This window comes from Microplitis demolitor, chromosome 1, assembly GCF_026212275.2.
Source record: "Microplitis demolitor isolate Queensland-Clemson2020A chromosome 1, iyMicDemo2.1a, whole genome shotgun sequence".
NCBI lineage: Eukaryota > Metazoa > Arthropoda > Insecta > Hymenoptera > Braconidae > Microplitis > Microplitis demolitor.
This window is the reverse complement of record NC_068545.1, coordinates 21329448-21348627: the sequence shown is the minus strand read 5'-3', so window position 1 is coordinate 21348627 and position 19180 is coordinate 21329448. Positions and strand designations below refer to the sequence as shown.

At 29.8% G+C, this 19180-nt stretch overlaps 1 protein-coding gene across 2 annotated transcripts in view; it reads right to left on the bottom strand.

Annotated features, from left to right (window-relative positions):
* LOC103576453 (dipeptidase 1) overlaps nucleotides 1–19180 on the bottom strand; it is a 60106-nt gene that overhangs the window by 25495 nt on the left and 15431 nt on the right. For both annotated transcript variants that reach the window (XM_053739270.1, XM_053739273.1), the window contains 3 exons: nucleotides 13151–13283; nucleotides 8081–8231; nucleotides 4330–4399 (listed from right to left, as the gene is read on the bottom strand). In XM_053739270.1, coding sequence (XP_053595245.1) covers nucleotides 4330–4399; nucleotides 8081–8231; nucleotides 13151–13283 — 354 coding nt within the window. The remainder of the gene's footprint in view (nucleotides 1–4329; nucleotides 4400–8080; nucleotides 8232–13150; nucleotides 13284–19180) is intronic.

Sequence of the window (19180 nt, the reverse complement as noted above, 5' to 3'; positions counted from 1 at the left end):
GGCACTACAAAATTATTCTATTTCCGGATAGACGTCCGTCCGTCCGTCAGTAAGTGTGTATATGTAGACTCTTTGTCCGACGATATCTTTGGAATGCATCAATCGATTCGAGTGTTTTTGGCAGCAATCAAAAGGGCTCACTAAGACTTAAGACTGATGATTTTGAAGTCGATCGGTCAAGTAGATTACGAGTTATACAAAATATAAAAATTGAAAATATTTTTTTTTTCTAGGTTTTTGTGTAACACATAAACCCTTTGCCAAATTCGCCTCAAAATTCAATCAGTTCTAATTTTTGGTGATCTTTTTCGACTGCGGCCGTAAACGCTCGAATATTAGGTTGACTTGTTCAAAAAATGTCGTCTAACAAAAATAACTTTTTTTCACTGGAACGTGTGTTCTTTAACAGTTTCTTGAGCTCAAAAATTTTGCAAATAATAATGTTTTTGTACTCCCGGGCTTGAAAATATCGGAGAGTATTGGGGTTGTCCTGCAGGGTCAACCGTTCTTCAGATTATTTTATCTGTATTTGTACGGGATTATTTTTTTAATCAATACAGTTTAAATTATTTTAAAGTCGAGAAATTTGAATTACAATTTATACACCATTCAACTTTTTTCTAGTATTGAACCAGACACATAAATATAAATGTTTGAATGCTTAACTGTCAAAACGGGTTATTCTTCTTAATATGATATCACTCTATTATGTAAAAATTTATTAATCGATATCGAGAAAGAATAATTAACAAGTAACCTCATTTTTTTTTTCATTTCATTTTCATATATTTTTATATATTTTAGAGTTATAAAAACAAAAAATCGAATTTCAAATTAGTACTATCCAAAATATAAAAAACGTGAAAATAGAAAAAATTTTAATTATTTTTTATTATTCACTAAAAATTTCATATCGATATTGCCATTCTAATACGTCGTATCCCAAAAAATTTGACATTTTTACTTTTTTTGAAAAATGGAATCATTGATACAGTGTGCAGCTTATGTAAAAATTTTAGAGGTCACATTGTTTATTTAGTATTTTTAAATAAATTTTCTAATATGTCGTATCCCACATTCGTTAAGGTTTAGTCACGCTTAACATTGTTAATTTTAAGGAATTAATTAACGACAAGAGTAAGAAAGTAATGATGCATAATTTTTGACTCTACACCATATAATTCAAAATTATTCACTGCAAATGCCTGTATTTTATGAAAACATGAAAATAAATTTGTAGGTTATACTAATGTTACCATAATACAAATAATTTTTCATTGCCGATCGTGAAACGTTTTTATCGTCTCCTGAAAAATTTCCCAAATGTGGGATACGACGTATTAGAATGGCAGTATCGATATATTGTTATCGGATAACTTTAATTTTATTTATGAAGCTGAAGCTAGCGGCCACAATAAGTAGCGGCCACGCAAAAAATTGCTGGCCGCTACTTATTACGGCCACTAGCTTCAGCTTCATATTTTATTTTGTGTTTAAAAAGTGTCATTACATTATTACCTAAATTTCCATAATTTCGAAAAATTTTTTAAATCTGTTTTGTAAAATTTCCATTATATTTTCCTATACTTTTTTACCGATGTTACAGTTCTAGACTTTTTATAATGAGTTGAAAAAGGTAAACAAATAGTATTTAATAAAATTGTTTGCATTACTTTTAATTAAAAACAAAAAAATATATCTTTGTGAGTTAGTTAATACTAAACAAATAAGTAAAATTGTTTTATTTCATGCGCAAAGAGAAAATCTTAAAATTAACGAGATAATCCGATCTTTCTGGATTTTATACATATCTTTTTTAACTGAGAATTAAAACTCGGATTAAACTAGCACGGATTTCCCTGTCTTATTAACGTATTCTCTTTATATCAAATTTTTTATCCCTGGCAGATGAACAAAAAAAGTAAAAAAAAAAAAAATTATACAATGTCAGTGTACGCTAATGATACTAAAAAATTATAAGTTGAAGAGAAGCTAGAGAAAAAATGTGATATCGAATGAAAAATGAGACTATGAAAATTCACGAGTACTCGGAAATGAGAAATGATAGCATTTCAAAAGTTCACCGTGTATATAATGCGAGTTAGATCACTCAAAATGTTGAAAGAAATGGATACCTTGAGATAAAAATTTGTAACCTCGGGTATTATTTTTCACACATTTATTTAAACGTTTTGAAGGATTATATTCAAATTATTAATAATAAAATAATGGATCTAGATTTACAAGAACGTAAGACCTACATTAAATATAAATTTATTTAAGTATTAAAACTTCGGACCGGAGTGAATGTGGATTGAAATAAAATCCGTCTTCACTCCCAATTTTTCACAATGTCAAAATTTATAACCTATAATTGAAAGTTATTTTTAATCAAAACAACTTTCATTTCGCCATCTAATCGAATACTTTTCCAATGAAACGTTTACTGTGACAAGTGATCCGAGAGCCAATACAAGCAGCTCCGGCATCAAGAGACACGATGTATGTACAGTCAGCAACGCAGAACAAAAAATAAATAAAAAATAGAAATAGAAAGTAGACCACGCATCGGAAATCGTTTTCGTGACAAAGGAAACCTCGAACGAGTTGGTCTACCGATATTGCCATTGCAACTGTGCAAGGCTCCGATTTTATTTATTTTTTTTTATTTTTACTACTACTGGTATGACTGCGACTGCTATTAGTGCATACATAGCATGGGTTGTAAAGCCACACAAGTCCCGGCGTTATCGCGTGGCTGACCATCCACGCCGATTTCACTGAAATAATTACGTGTCCGATCTCGCTCTTCTCTCGCGTAAAATTGAACTTGTGGTTCAGTTCACGAGTCAGAAAAAAAAAAATATGTATATCTACAGATAAAAATAAAAATTAATAATTTGTGCAGGTGGTTGTCGACGTTAAAAAATTGTCAATGTCATCATGTGTCATAGGTTGTCATGTCGACATTGAAGATAATTGTCAAACGATGTTAGCTAGCTCGTTCAATTACCGGTAGCGTTGTAGACTCGCTTTATACTCGAGGGGTATTAATGAATTCTTGACACTTGTCTCGCACTTTCAGTAATCTCTTGGGGTTCATCGATTAGATTGGCCAACCGTCGATCAGTCTTATACCCGGAGACAGCTAATCCTTTTAGATGATTCATCGCATTTTCTCGTGAGATTATCTTTCTCAATTACAACGTTAAGAAAAATAAAATATAGGCGAGAGTGGGGTCAATTGAGCCAAAAATAGTTTGACATTTTTTTTTTATTATTTTATATAACAACATATGATATATCAATCACTTTTACAACTTCTGTCAATTTAGTTTTTTTTTTGGTTAGTTAGTTTTTTTCGACATTCAGTCAAGATGCACGCGCATGTCAGATGCTCACAGTGTGGTTCAACCGTCCCGAGAATACTGATTCAATTGACCCTATATGATTTTCTTGAAATAATTAGTTTGAAAAAAAAATATTCAAGAACTATTTTACTAGAAGTAAAAGTAGAAATTTATGACTAATATATGTAAGAAAGTATTGCAAAAAAATTTTAACATTTCACTTAAAAATTCAAAAATTATTGAACAATTTGTCAAGAGCTGAAAAAAAAGTTCAGGTGCCTAAAAACACGAAAACTTGAATTTTTTAAAATTCAATCACTATATTGGTTCCAAATTTCGGTCAGACTAAGGTTTAGTGTATTAAAATATAATTCCAAGAGGACGATTCGTTTTTATATTTCTATCGATTTTTCAAGCTTACTGGTTCCATCGCCCCGAGGTTCGATTGACCCCACCCTCCTTTATATAATGTAATAATGTCAATTAAAACATTCATTTATTTTTCATTTTATTTGAAAAATTCATTTATAGTCAATTTATTTTGGGGTGTATACAGACTTTTAATTCATCTCACTCTGATGAACAAACGCGACGATACGACTGACTGAATTTTTATTTCGATTTTGTTACGACACGTCCATTAGCCAGCAAACCCCTCGTAACTACAATAAATAAAAAAAAAGACAACTGAAAGACCAGGTAGCTATTGCCTCAATTTTCCGAGATTGTAATCAACTGTCTTGTTTTCTTGAGCTTTTTGTTTATTAAACATGAACCTTTTGAGTACGTGATCATTGCTCTATACATTTTCTCTAGCACAAAGCTACTGGAAATAAATTTTAATAAATCACAAAACTTTTGCTCTCATTTATTTATTATTTTTTTTTTCATCACTTTAAAACTATATTAGCAATAATTTAAAATCAATGAAATGATTAAAATAAAAATATTTAAAAATGAATAAGTATATAAAACTCACCTTTCCAAAATTCGAAAGACCGCCAACTTGAGGCACTTGACCAGGTTCATCCGCTGTGCTGCAGTCTGCCCTACCGAACCAACAGGTCAGTAACTCAATAGCGACAATCATGTGCATTATTCGTAGAGTAAAATATATATATATATATATATATATATATATATAGAGAAAGAGAGAGAGAGATAGATAGATGAATAAATAGATAGATTGTTAGTTAGATATACAGATTCAGTTACAGATACGAGAAGGTAGATGGAATGCAAATACAACATTGAAAACAGTGGCAATGGGGTTACCATGATGATTGGTGCTACTCGAGTAATCCCAATGCCGAGACTGAATACCTATGATACGTATACTACACAACATATTACTGGACCGGTTATACATGGACAGACCTTCAATATCCCATCGTAACCGATTTCGATCCCTTTACAACTACCCAACCTCATCCTCATCCCTATTTTCACCTCCATCTCGGCCCATGTTACTCGATCCCTGTACCTCCAACTCGATCCACGTCCTACTTTACTCTATACTATACCCTTCATCCTATACCATACCAACGTTATACTGTAATGGCAACCGTTGCACCAATATCGTTATTCATGCAAGTACACGCGACCACGATACCCGATTAGGTCTACTACCCAGTAGCCCCCATCAATTTTAAGTTTATACTAAAACGGTTTCAGTTTTAGCTTCACTACCATCACCATCACTATCATATTTATCAATTTACTCTAATTATTAATTTACTTTCATCGTCACAAAGTATCGTTTACATAAATTTTACTATTACTTTATTATTTTTACCACATGGAAAAAAAGTGATACAAGATTTGTATTAACTGATATAAATTGGGGTCACTTTTTCATACGAATTTTGAATCTAATGGATTTCAAATGCAGTTTAACATACTCTAGGATAGAAGTACCATTTTTGGACACTTCCATTTTTTGACATTTAATACTTTATTTCAATTAATGAAAAAACTTATAAAAATCTTTCATCGTAATAGTGTGATAACAGTATCTTTGAAGACGTTTACAAAAATTATGTCTTTGCGTATTTTACGAATTATTTTATTAAAATGTTTGAAGTATCTAAAACTGGCCTTGAAGTGATAAAAAACAGTACGTCTACCCTATATTATATTGTTCAATACACGGCAATAGAGTATACACATTAATACAGCCCGGGTAAAAATACTTGGCCGAAAATACGCCGAAATTTAATTATTTCTAATAAAACAGGTCGAAGATTGTCTGAAATTTCACCGATAAATTAAATCGACCCATTTTCGACGATTTTTCACCCTTGTGTTCACGACCTGGGCTTTTTGTCAATTACTTTTCGTCCGAGAAAATATTTGATCATTTTTGTGGCTTGAAATTTTTTTTTACCCAAGAGCTATAACCTACAAATTTTTTTAAATTTTGTTGTTACATATTAAGAAAATTAAAATATCCTTAATCTTGTTATTTATAAAATTTCAAAAATATTAAAATTCTTTTCATTTTTAAATAAATAAAATTAATAATTAAAATAATAAATCTGAAGATAAAAAATCTAGTCTAACTTAACTATCATTGTTTACATTGTACATTTAGTTTGAGTATGCGTCAAAACTGGTGCGAAATTTGTACTCTCTAAAATCGAATTAGTGAAAATCTCATGACAGTGACTATTTGGCAGTGAATAGTCATTTATCGCCAGTGAAAAGTATACTATGCAGATATTCAGTTAATCAGGTATGACTACACAGAGTTGACACAATCAGTGAATTTAAATAGCACGCAGCTCCTTCCAAATATTACCAGCTACAGATCTTTATATAGTAGTCTCAACGACTCCATATCTCAACATATGCACACTGACGATGTTGATGAGTATGATTACACTTTAACAGAAATTAGGCAACAATTGCTGGAAACATCACCAGGGCATCGAGATTATAACTTGCATGGAAAGATAATAGTCATAGCCACTCTAATAATCAATTTAACATCATTATACACTATTTAAATTAGTGACATACTTTTCATTAGTAAACAGTGAATAGTCACTATTTTCACTATTTCAATTTTAAGAGAGTATACTACTTTACTATCAGTAACAATATTATTTGAGCATCACATTTTTTTCCGTGTATTAGATACATATTTATTTAAATTTATGAAAACTGTAGAACAATGAGACTTTTCCGTAGTTAATTATGTAATTGATAGTGAAGTGATGATAAAAATATAGTAATGTTTTAACGATAATACTAATGATTACTGTGGTCTAACGCCATCAATTGGATTATTACCGTTCATACATGACATGAAACACACGCTTAGAATAGTATAGTATACAATGTGATTTGGATTACACGCGTATCGTAAATTGTCCTCTTGCATACTGTATCTGTGGATTGACAAGCTATTGCTCGTGTACTTAAGCACACTACTTGTGTATATATGTATCTACGTACGTATATTGAATTTTTTAGACTAAACTAGATGAAAGATAAAAAGAAAAAAGAAAACTAAATAAATAGAATTAAAATGTTGAGATAAAGAGGATAAAAAGAATTAATGAATGAACAAACGTAAAGAAGAAAAGTCACGAATTCATTCACAGGAATAAGCTCAAAGTAAAGCTCACTTTGTTTCATATTATCAAAGGAAATGTCATCTCAACATTTACATATATCCCTGTATATTCACTTACATTCGTGTTTAAAGAGTAAATTTTAATGAATAAAATTTCAAAAATTAAATCTCCTTCTTTTTATGTTTTTTAATTATAATTAAATTACATTATATTTTTTACAAGCAAATATATTTAAGTGTTAATTGTATAGTTTTGATTAATTAGCAGAATAATTTACAGTGTCCTCGAGGCTATTGAATTAAATGTAATTATAATAAAATTTAATTACATTTGAATTTTACAATGCTTATCATTTACCATTAATTACAATTTGATAATATATGGATATATATATATAATATTTAATTAAATAATTTAATTTATGAATACTTAATAATATATGATTTTATAAAATGACATTGAATTAAACGAGAAATCATAAGTGAAGTGTAACAAAGTCAAAACGCCACCTGTTCGCATGTTATAAAGCGATCGATCGATTGGATAACTCTTACAGGCTGTGCACCACGACCACGATTACGACCACGAGTACCACCAGTACCAGTACCAGCACCAGCACTAGCAATGGCACCGTCACTAGCACGCTAGTTGTAACGAATACAACCACTCTCTCCCGGGCTAAAGTCCAAATTACGGGTTTATATGCCTTGATATTCACGTATATTGACCGCAAATGGCATTTCACTCGCATTGGAAATAGCCAACCGAGTCACTAGTGGGTAGTATAGCTCTCGGTGGCTGGATGGCTAGCTGGTTGGCTGGCAGTCTCGTTACTTTTGCTAGGTCGGTTGGTTTCGATCGGTTGAAATCGGATATCCGATTAATTTCATCTGCGCCGTCACGAGCTGCCGGGTGAACGATAAAGTGCCCAAGTGGCATTATATGTGCGATCTCTATATACGATATACTACCTCGTATAACGTTTTTTCTCATCTCTCATTTGATTTCTGATTATATATATAACTATATACTATATTGTATTATATTATAGCGGTATATAAAGTTTGACTGTAGTGGAGTTGGAACAATTGAGCTGGAGTGATCGAGTTGGCGGTTGAACGCGATAGGTATTTTGAGTTGGATACTCACCAAGGTGTATTGCACGTGTGGGTGAGGGTTAGGTATCGTGCCCCCAGTTCGTATAACATTCGCAGGACTGCTAAACTGGTGCCAACTGCGTGTCCACCCTCGACACCAATCAGACTTGCCAGTCTGCCGTCTTTGTGGGCTCGTTCGATACCTGTAATTTCAATATTTTTCATTTTTATTCATTTCATTGGATGGTTTTTTAATGTCACTGAATTTTTTAATGTTTTTTATTAATAAAAAAATATTTGAAGGGAAAATTTTTTTTGTTAAAATTAAAAGTAAAGGAGATTCGTAGTTGAAGGAAAATATTCAAAATATTTTTGAAGTCTTTTTTCAAATAGTTTTTTGCAATGACCATTCTTACTACATATTGGCTGGTCGAAAGTGATAAAAACTACGTGGAAGGAATTTTTGTATGAATATTCCCAAGTCATTTATTCTAAAAATTACTCTAAATCAAGTATTTCGAATCGATTCGAAATTTTATTCGAGTTACAAATAATTTTTCATCATAATATTAATAGGGTTCAAGAAATGCTATATTGGGAAGTAAAAATGAATATTGATATAGACCCGGGTAACGCGATAAAAAAGTGACTGGAATAGTAGAAATAAAAAAAACCTTTTGTTTTAAATAATTTCAAGCTATAAAAATTATTTTAGTTAAAATAGAGTGAATAAAAAAAATAATACAATATTCAGCGATAAGTGACGAATGAAAAATAAAAATATATGTGTATATATATATATATATTTAAAATTGGACACGTTCAGTTTATTTCATTTATATATTTATCGTTATTATTATTTTTATAACTTTTTTATTTTATTTATTTATTAATTTACCAAAGGTCCGATTACTTGTGAAAAATTCCGATTGAAAACCAGCACGCGTTAGCTAAAAAATAACGTGACGTCGATGTTGAAATGGTAGTTCGAGAAAAGTAACTATTTGTTTAGAAGCCAATCAGACGACAGCTGGACATAGTTGTGCCAAAAACCAAGCGCAAACAATCTTAATGAACTCCACACAGAGCATTAAAACTAATTAAATTTAAAAATTTAACTTTTGGAACCTCGTGAAAAGTAACCAAAAGTGCTCGTTATCGAGTTTCGTGTTGTCAGAATTGTTGAAGCACACCAGCACTTTAAATATTTGCGTGATTCTGTTGCCCATCATAATTTTTCATTCTCTTTCACTCTCTTCTTACCCCTTCTCTCAGTTTTTTTTTAGTTTTCGCGACAAGTGGTCGTGGTTAGTGGAAAACAGAAGAGGTCTCACCAGCTCAGCTCAGTTCAGCTTGAGATTTTCTCGGTTGACTATAAGTGAGAGAGGTGAAGGACCTCATTCGTTTTTCTGGGCACAAGCCAGAGAGGTCGACACAAGGATTTGGCTGAGGATTATTCTCGGCGTTCTATGATCTTTCAATTGTCACGAGAGCCAATCATTTATCATAATCCGCATCTAAGTGGCTTTTATCAATTCAAATTACTTACTAAATTGTTTTTAAATTTCTATAGACTGGAAAAATGATTTCACCGAAAATAATTTAATATACATTTAAATTCAGCCTTAATTTTCGTTAAATGATACGGTATTATAGATAGAAGATATGGCAAATCGAATGCGTTTGGATGTGAGCCAGACAAATGGAGCGATGGTACAGAAATCTCTGCGATGTTTGACCCAATATCGAGTTACTCTCCTTTCCCTCTTTGACTCATGGTTACTACCGCCACCACGAGTGCTTCTATGGTCCGAGTAATCTATCTCTCTTTCTCTCTATCCTGTACTTCTATACTCATGTACTGGACTTAGGCGCGTTTATCGAAGCAGCATTGTTCCCTCGATCTCTGTGTGCTTTACGAGTTCCGTGCTTTACTTGCGAACTAGAATACTCTCCCATACCAATGTGGTGTGCTGCAAGTAACGCGAGTGGTAGTTGCGGTTGTGGTCAACCACCGGGAGAACCTTCTCGATATATCGCGACAAAAGGGTTGCAAGTGCTACGCGTTTTCACGCATCTCAAGTGTTTTAATCAACTTTACATTCAATACTTCATTTACATAACATTCATTTCAATTTAATTACGCTATCAAATTTAATCTTATTACGTACACAGAAAAAAAGAATTTCTTGGCGCAAGAAATATTTTGTATTATGAATTGAAAACAAAAATTTTTCTTGGCTCAAGAATTTTTTTTTTGTCTAAAAAATTTTTTCTCGTTCCAAGAAAATTTTTTCGAACCCCAAGGGAATTTTTGTTTTCACTTTACAATACAAAAAATTTCTTGAGTCAAGTTAAAATTTTTTTACATCAAGAAAAAATTTTTCGCGCCAAGAAATCCATTTTTTGGTGTATTTTCAATTGATTTGCTGCATAATTTTTTTTTTTATTTCAACAAAATATTTTTTCATGTCATATCAATTTTTTTTAAATATTCATGTACTATGAATGTTTTCGACAGCTGATATTCCTTCAAATTTTTTTAGTAAAATAGAAAAAAAAAACAGTCAATCAGGTCTGAAATTCTACTTCACATATTTTTTTAAATAAAAAAAATTTTCAGCGAATTGATTCAGTATTTTTATGATTTGCAAAAAATATTTTCGCGGAATTATTTAAACAGTATTTACTTTTATAAAAACAATGCGATATCAATTTGAATTTGATAAAAAATTCTAAAAATGGGTTTGATCATTTAACATTTCTGTTTTACTCTCTATAAAGTGAATATAAAAAAAAAAACTATTATTAAGTAAACATTAATTTTGTTATTTTATTACTCGCTTAAAATTATAATATGAAATTGATACAAAGGTAACAAAAATTCATGCAAACCATATTTACCACAAAATTTTTACTGTATGTAAACAAAACCGCATGTGAACCAGAATAATTAACTAATATTTTTGCAGCCAACTATAATTGGTCGTTGCATAACAAAGTAATTTTATTGAGTTATCGACGGAGAAATTTTGTGTTTAAAAAATAGAGAAAAAGTAAAACCTTCACATTAAAAATTTCTGATAATAGTTTTTAAAGTCAAATCAATTTTTTGTGTTAACATGAACACTTGAGTTGTCTGTTTTTTTCAGTTTTTTTAAAACAATATTTTCTTATCAGCAAAAAAAAAAACTGATAATTTTCGTCGAGACCTAAATTAAATTATTCACTTACAAATTAATAAATTTGTATCTATCAAAAGTTTATTCAGAACACACACACACATATATATATATATATATATATATATATATATATATATATATATATATATATATATATATATATATTGAATATTGATATGTACATAGTACCTTAACATTAAGAGCAAAATATATTAATTAATGTTAAAATAAATTCTGGTCAACTTTAAACTAATCCGGATTAGCATTGTAAATTATTGCATCGTATTCATCTACAATATATGTATCAATTTAACTAAGTTTACTCTTGAGGACACTTTATGTATATAAGGAAACGTAGGGCATGATAAAGTACCGATGAGGGTTAAGAACTCAAAATATTACTGTTGAAAATTTAATAAAGGCGTTAACAGATGCCTGAAAATTAATTACCATGATTTTACAACAAAACATTTTTTTTTTAATCACCAATTATTTTTTTTACGCTATAAAGAGACCGGTGTTAAAAATGGGCTCAATTTAACACTAAGTGGCGTTGAAATTAAATGACATCCGTGTAGGCGGTATAATTTGGCGGTGTTAAAAAACCGGTGTTAAATCGGTATGACAAAAATGCCACGTAAAGAAAAAATAAATGTATTACTTATTAAAAAAATATGAAAATTTAATGAATATTGTCGGGAAGAAATTTCAAATTTGATATGCGCTCATTTAAATATTTATTTATGTCATACGTAATTTATTTAAAAATTACAGAATTTACGCCGGTCATTTCAATCACCAATAATTTGATTAATTTATAAAAATAATGTTTAGCTGCAGTGATCGAGTAAGTAAAAATATTCATAAAGTAAAATATTTTCAACAACGAAAAATATTTTAATACCGGGAAATTTTTTTCACACCGGTAATAGCAGTTTATCTATCGAGTGCGATCGTGTGACGCTACGAGCGCCTTAGACTCGATGGTACTGAATAAATACATTAGCTTTTGAGACAGATATTTGAAATGTACTACATTTAGTGCCTATAAATCGCAGGTTATATCCCGCGTTTATGGATTTGGTGAAAATGATTTTGAGTATTTTTGGAAAATCAAAGAGAGGTCGGTAAGTGTATGAATTAATTTTATGTTTAATTTTGTCACAAGTTTTAATTTTGATTAATGAGCAACAAACAGTCATTGAATATTTTGAACTACTCTATAAATAAACACATTAATTTTATTTGGATATTAAATAGTATTTTCACATTTTAATATTTTTATGATTAATTTTCTTAACTTAAAATTATCATGAGTTATGAACTTTCACGTTTGGCGTTGTAAAAATTTTAAATTCACCCCGCCTAAATTTAACGAATTTTCGAATTTGGTGTAATTTTCACACCAAAATTTTTACACCGAAAAATTTACACTAAACCGAGTCGAAAAAATTTTGACAGCGTATGTAAAAAAAAAATGAAAAAATTATTTCTTTGAACTTTGAGCCAGTTGATTTTTATTTCAATCAAAGAAGTCTATGTGCTGCAAAAAAGATGACATTTGAGTGAATTTACTGTCACTTAACTTAATCAGAAAACATTTAGATAAACTGAAGTATACTGGTTGCAAATTAGTTCCTCTGATAACTGCAAAAACATTTATGTTTTCGTGATAAATAAAATTTTTTTAGTGTATGTACAGAAACTAAGTAAAAGTATGGATCGAATGATATAATTGGCAAGTAGATACTCATGTGTGAATGAATCACTGCCTAGTGTTCATTCAGACGGTCGAGCATGCAATGGAGTAAGAGAAAGACCGAATGATACCGAGAATGAGATCGTGAATATCCATTATCTAGGCATATTCTATTCTCCGACAGTTACATACGTACATACATATGTAGGTACAGTAATACATATATATATATATATACCTTCAGCTGTAGTAACGAGGACCATATTCTGGGTATGCTTGTTCACCAAGCGTCGAATCAGGTCGATCTGCTCCAGGGCCAACTGCACCGAGTCGAGATGCTGTGACGAGCACGGCACGTACGCCGACCAGAACTGCAAATGAGAAATTGAGATACGAGTGTAGATATATACATATATATATATATATGAAAGTGTATATACCATGAGAGTGTGAATGGCAGGATTTAATATAAAGGCAAAGTACTACTGTATACATATATATATATATATATATATATATATATATATATATATATATATGTACAATAGTTTTGTGGAAAGAGAATTGAATAGAAAGGTAATTGAATTTTACTTAATTTTGCTGGCTTTTAATTGCCACGACATGGATTAATTTCACTTTACAAAATTAATTTCATTTTGACTCTTATTAATTATATATTTAAACGTCCTGCCAATCACAACACCCACTCATCTGACTTACGTATAATTATATACCTATACTTATGATATTTATTTTTATTTACACTACTAAGTAAATATGCTTTGAACTGAGCTCAAGAGGCTTTAAAATTTACTAACCCACATATGTTTATATAAATATGTATTAAAGTGAAAAAGAAATGGCAGGTGAAGAGGTTATAGTATACTATGAGTGACTTTGTCACGTTTACGAAACAAGTAATATATATATATTATATTCAACAGTCATGTACACAACACGTAGATTTATATCTACTTCGTGTTATAACTGTCTACTGCTGGCTTTGTAAACTGTAAACGTGTATAGATAGTTGAGGAAAAGCTCATGGGCTAACTTTAAATTTTCTCTATGATTTGAATTTAGATTCTAGGCTTTAGATTTATAAAATTTAATTTTTAGTGAATTGATTAATAGTTGCGATAATGAAACATCAATATAAAGTAATTTTTAATTAAATTAAAATTAAAAATAATTAAACGTTGCAATTGTCTATTTTATTCCTCTAAAGTCTATGGAATTTTCTTATCATCAGAGTGCAGAAGAAAGGATGGCCCAGTTGTGATGCAAGGATTCAAGGCTGGGCTAGGTTTCATTTCCTGGTTGAGGCCGAAAATACGGTCTTGATACTAAAAAGGCTTCCGGAGCTTTTTTCTTCGCCTGAGCGAAAATACTTGTCGAGTTTTAAATATATATATAGTTGCAGATATATATGGATTTTCCGATATCGTGAGTGTAGGTTCCAAAGTGCTATTTTCACGTACCGAGACAGGGGGTGTGTTACGAGAGTAGAAAACCCGAATGTTATCTTTTTCTCCTTTTATTTTTATCCATTCGAAGTAAAACTCTTGAAAACTGCAACAAGGAGAGTAACATCTGCCTTCAATTGTATCCACACAGTTCTCTTATTATCTTATTTATTATTTTTCTATATTTTGTTTTTTTCCGTCCCGTTTATTTTATTTATTTATTTATTTTTTTTTTTAACTGACTAAAGAGTGTACGTCAATAAAACTAAAAAGATTATGACATAAAATATTTTATTTGACTTTGAAACTAATAAAAAAGTAGCACTTGGACGTGACAAGTGATCGTAAATTTCACAACTAGTTTTTCTCGAATATCAAGAATCAAATGTAATGTAATGGAAGAACCGAGAGAGTCGGCTTGACTCACTGGAGAGACAGTTACCGAGGTAATTTAAGACTAGTACCGAGTTATTGACAAAATGATAAGGGTCAACTTGCGACTAACTTTAGTTTTAGTATCCACCCTGCTGGACCTTCATTCAGGCTAATGCTACTTTATCCTTTGTTATAATACTCTAACTAAGTCTCAAAAAGATATTTATCATTATCAAGGACTTATCATGATTAAAGGACATAAAAAGTTTATTTATTTCATTATTTCTTCGAAAATTTATTATTTAAACTATACGCGGAGAAAAAAATATAATAAATTTTACTAAAAAATATGAGAATAATTACTAAATTTAGATAGTGATCTTGAAACGCTCATGATTTATATGAAAAATTAATAAACAGATAAGCATATTTTACAAGTCGTTTAGTATTTTCTCATATACTGGCTATGGAAAATTTCCTATATTGCATATTAATTTTTAGTTATATTTAGTAAATTTTACTATCTCGTTTAGTAAATTTTACTATATTAGAATGGAAAAAAATAAAATAAAATTTTTATTAGCTTTTAACTTTTCATTGTTTTTGTTATCATTTTGATTATTATAGTAATTTACGTCATCTGTATAGGTGTTAGTGTCGATTATTGTTTTTTAAAAAATCACGTTGGTTTCAACCGAGATTCGAACCCTGATCTCCCGCGCGCGAGTCCTTTCCTATGTCTGACGGCCCGATGTCTCCTTTAGGCAAAAGTTGCAGAACTTGTAATACATATTTGTATATGCTATCCCCACCAACTTTTAATTTTATCTATACATAGTAGAATTTACTCTACAGACATTAAAAAAATATAATCTTGTTAGCAAAAAATACATTGCGTGTAGTAATTTTTAATATTTTGTATAGTAACAAATCCTATATTATATTAGAAAATTTACTTTCTTAAATTTGTATTTATTTATAGTACTTATAGTAAAATTTACTATACAAATAGTAAAAAATATAATCGTCTTAACAAAAAGTACATTACGCATAGTAATTTTGAATACCTTATTATGTAATTATTACTAACTAGTAGATTTTACTAAACGTTTAGTAATAATTACAATACAGAATGTAATTTTCATATCTGTTAGTAAATTTTACTATAAGATTGTAATTTTTACTATACTTTTTTCTCCGTGTAAGAATATTTAAAAAAAAAAAATATTGAAATTCAGCAGGAACTGAGTCAATACGTAAATCCATTTTTTTCTTGGTTTTATTTTATTTTTCACCATTTTATAAAATCTCTCTACAAGCAAAAGCCTTTCGATCACATTTACGACCCGACATCTTGAAACATTTCTTACGTTCTTTAGATATTCCTTTTTTTTGCATTATCTCTCTTGAGTAAAAAATAAATTCTCTTTTATACTTTACAATGAATTGTACTTTTACAGCATATGTATGCGCGCTTATCGTACCAATGTATGCACTTATCGTAGCGTAATGTTTACTTATCATTTCAACATTACTCTATTTATTTTTGTAAGCGTGGGAATTAATGCATATGTATGCACACTACTTATATATGCATTAAAAAAACAATTTTAATGTCATGAGTACAAATATATATGATCGAACTAGTGAATTCTTACTGTTGCATACTAATGAAGCATTATTAATTATCAGTATTATCATTCAATAATTGTTAATTATACATTCATACATATAAATTGCTTGCAATTTAATAAAAACATAAATTAATTAAGAGAAATGCTTGAAATTTGTACAAATGTATTTTACACCTGTTCATTAATTAATTAATTAAATAATTAATTAATGTTGAAATGACACTATAATTAACTCTGTGGCATTTCGTATGCTCTATTGAACCTAGTAATGATGATATTATATTTATAGCTCAAGAAAATTATACTACAATAATACATGTTTTAATTTACTGATATTTTGTATATTGTATGATACATTAGTGGAGTAAATCCGGAGTGGATGACTGTTCATTTATTTAATCCCTTCGTAGTGAAATCCACTTCCAAAAAGTGTTCGTTTTATTAATTTCACGCGTTTTCATTCCCGACAAAATATCATACGGACGAAATATCGTATCAGCAAAACATCCCTTGACAAATTAACTCCCATTGTCATAAGCACTAAAATAAACATGAAAAGTTAAAAATATCAATGATATGAAGAATGAAATTTAATATTTATTTTAGTGTAGAAAAATTTAAACAATTTTTAGATCACTCTAATCAAATAGCTTAAGTATAAAAAAACAATATCATATTCTCTTAAAATGAATCAGTGAATATTCACTGATTTGCAGCACTTTTCACTGATTCATTTTAAGAGAGTAGTTATTGAATTATATAAATACATTGAATTGTTTGCCAAATATTTAACATTGCGATATATATCAAATATCGAAATAACAATATAATACGAGTTAATAACTAAGAATTACTGAAAAAGACTATAATATGTATGAATGATTCCAGCACCAAAATTTAAATGTTTGTTTGTACTATTCACACCTGATTTAGGTGCTTGTTGTTCAGGAAAATTGTGGAAATTATATTGAAAGACATCATTTCGGAGAATATTTTGTCCATAGGATATTTTGTCGGATTACTGTTTTATTATTAAAACTCTGAATCGGAGCGAATGTGTATTAATATAGTATATTAACGCATTGAGTGTAAGGTGCTTCCGACAACGATTGTGATTGGTTCACGAGCCGTTAAGCAAGTGTTGCCAACTCACGAGTATCGAAAGCCCTTCCTCCTCAATGCGTTACAATAGTTTTTGCATCGAATGGTAAGAAAGAATGTCTTCTATTGGTAAAAAAGGACACTACATTAAGTTTAATGTTTTAATTAACCTAAAATAATATGATTTAATTGATTTTTATAATAATTTAAAATTATTTTTATTGTTTTCAATGTATGGATACTCAGCAAAAATAACTCGACTTTTGAGACAAGGTTTATATAGTTAATTGGACATTATAATTAAATACAGTAAGATGATTTTCTATAATCTGGGACGTTTTGTTGTCCTAACTCGAAACGGTTGTTTATTGGGTTTTCTGTTCAATCGTTTAGTGATTAATAAATAGTATGTCCATGTATATATAAAAAGTGTAGATTTATCATATTTTTCACGAACAATGTAAACATTCATTGCGATATTTATTCTTTGTAGTGTTATTTTTAATCAATCAAAGACGTGCTTCCTTATCATGAGTTGTTCGGTGGATTTTTTTTATAGATTTCCTTTTTCATTCTTTGTAATCACAGTAATTAAATTTTTTTTTTTTTATTGACTCCCTTTAGTCAGCACAAACGATCGATATTATCTAGATATCAATTGAAAACTTTTTATTTCTCTATTATATTTTTTTTAAACTTATTGTGAATAAAACTTTTGATTGCAAGTTTGTGTATAACAAAAAAAAAAAGGGCGAAAAAAATATCTGAGAAAATTGAGAAGTCCTTAAAGCGTGTTGTGAGCAGGATGTACATGGTACAGATATATGTGAAGAGGTACTGGATGTATAAGAAGTGTACCGTGTGCTTCTGGCAACTTCTTAGAAGCTTGAGGAAGATTTAAAGAGCAAGTCGCCAGACGTCGGAAACACTCTAGAACTCGAGATAGATATCTTTAGAGCGCTCAATTTCAATCGGAAGTGTCGAAATTCTGCTCGAGAAGTCGAGAGCTTTGCACTTGAGAAAAAGATACGGGAAATTACGCGGGGCTAAACTTTTGACAAGTTAATAAATTTTATTGATTTTAATAACAAATAGTTCAGAGATTGTAAATAACAAAAATTTTTTTTTATTCTTCATTGGAAATTTTTATTGTTGGAAGTTAAAAAAATATCGGTTGAAATGTTGGAAATAATATAAAAAATATTTTATTGTATCTACATGTGCTTTATCGAGCATCCGAGAATCAACATTTATAGAGGTACAATAAAATACGGATCGTTGTGCAGACGTAAAAGTTTTCTGCAGAATCCACTTTAAAATCATAGTTGTACGCCTTGTTAGATATTATATTTATATATACTACTATCAACTATCATCAGCAACTTTGGTAAATTTTCTCTGTGACTGTTTTAAAAGTGTAAGAGAAAAATTTAATAGAAATTCCAAGACTTGGAGACGAATAAAGTTTTTCGGATATTGTCGTTGGCATAAGCTAAATGAGAGATCACAAAGTAAGAGAAAAGCTCACGTGAATATATATATATATATATATATATATATATATATATATATATATATATATATATATATATATATGTATAGAATAAATGAGAAGGTATGGCAAACAAGTCAAAGACGGCAATTCGCCACGGCGGAAAGACTTGAATTTCAAAACCTGGGTGTCCTTAAGCG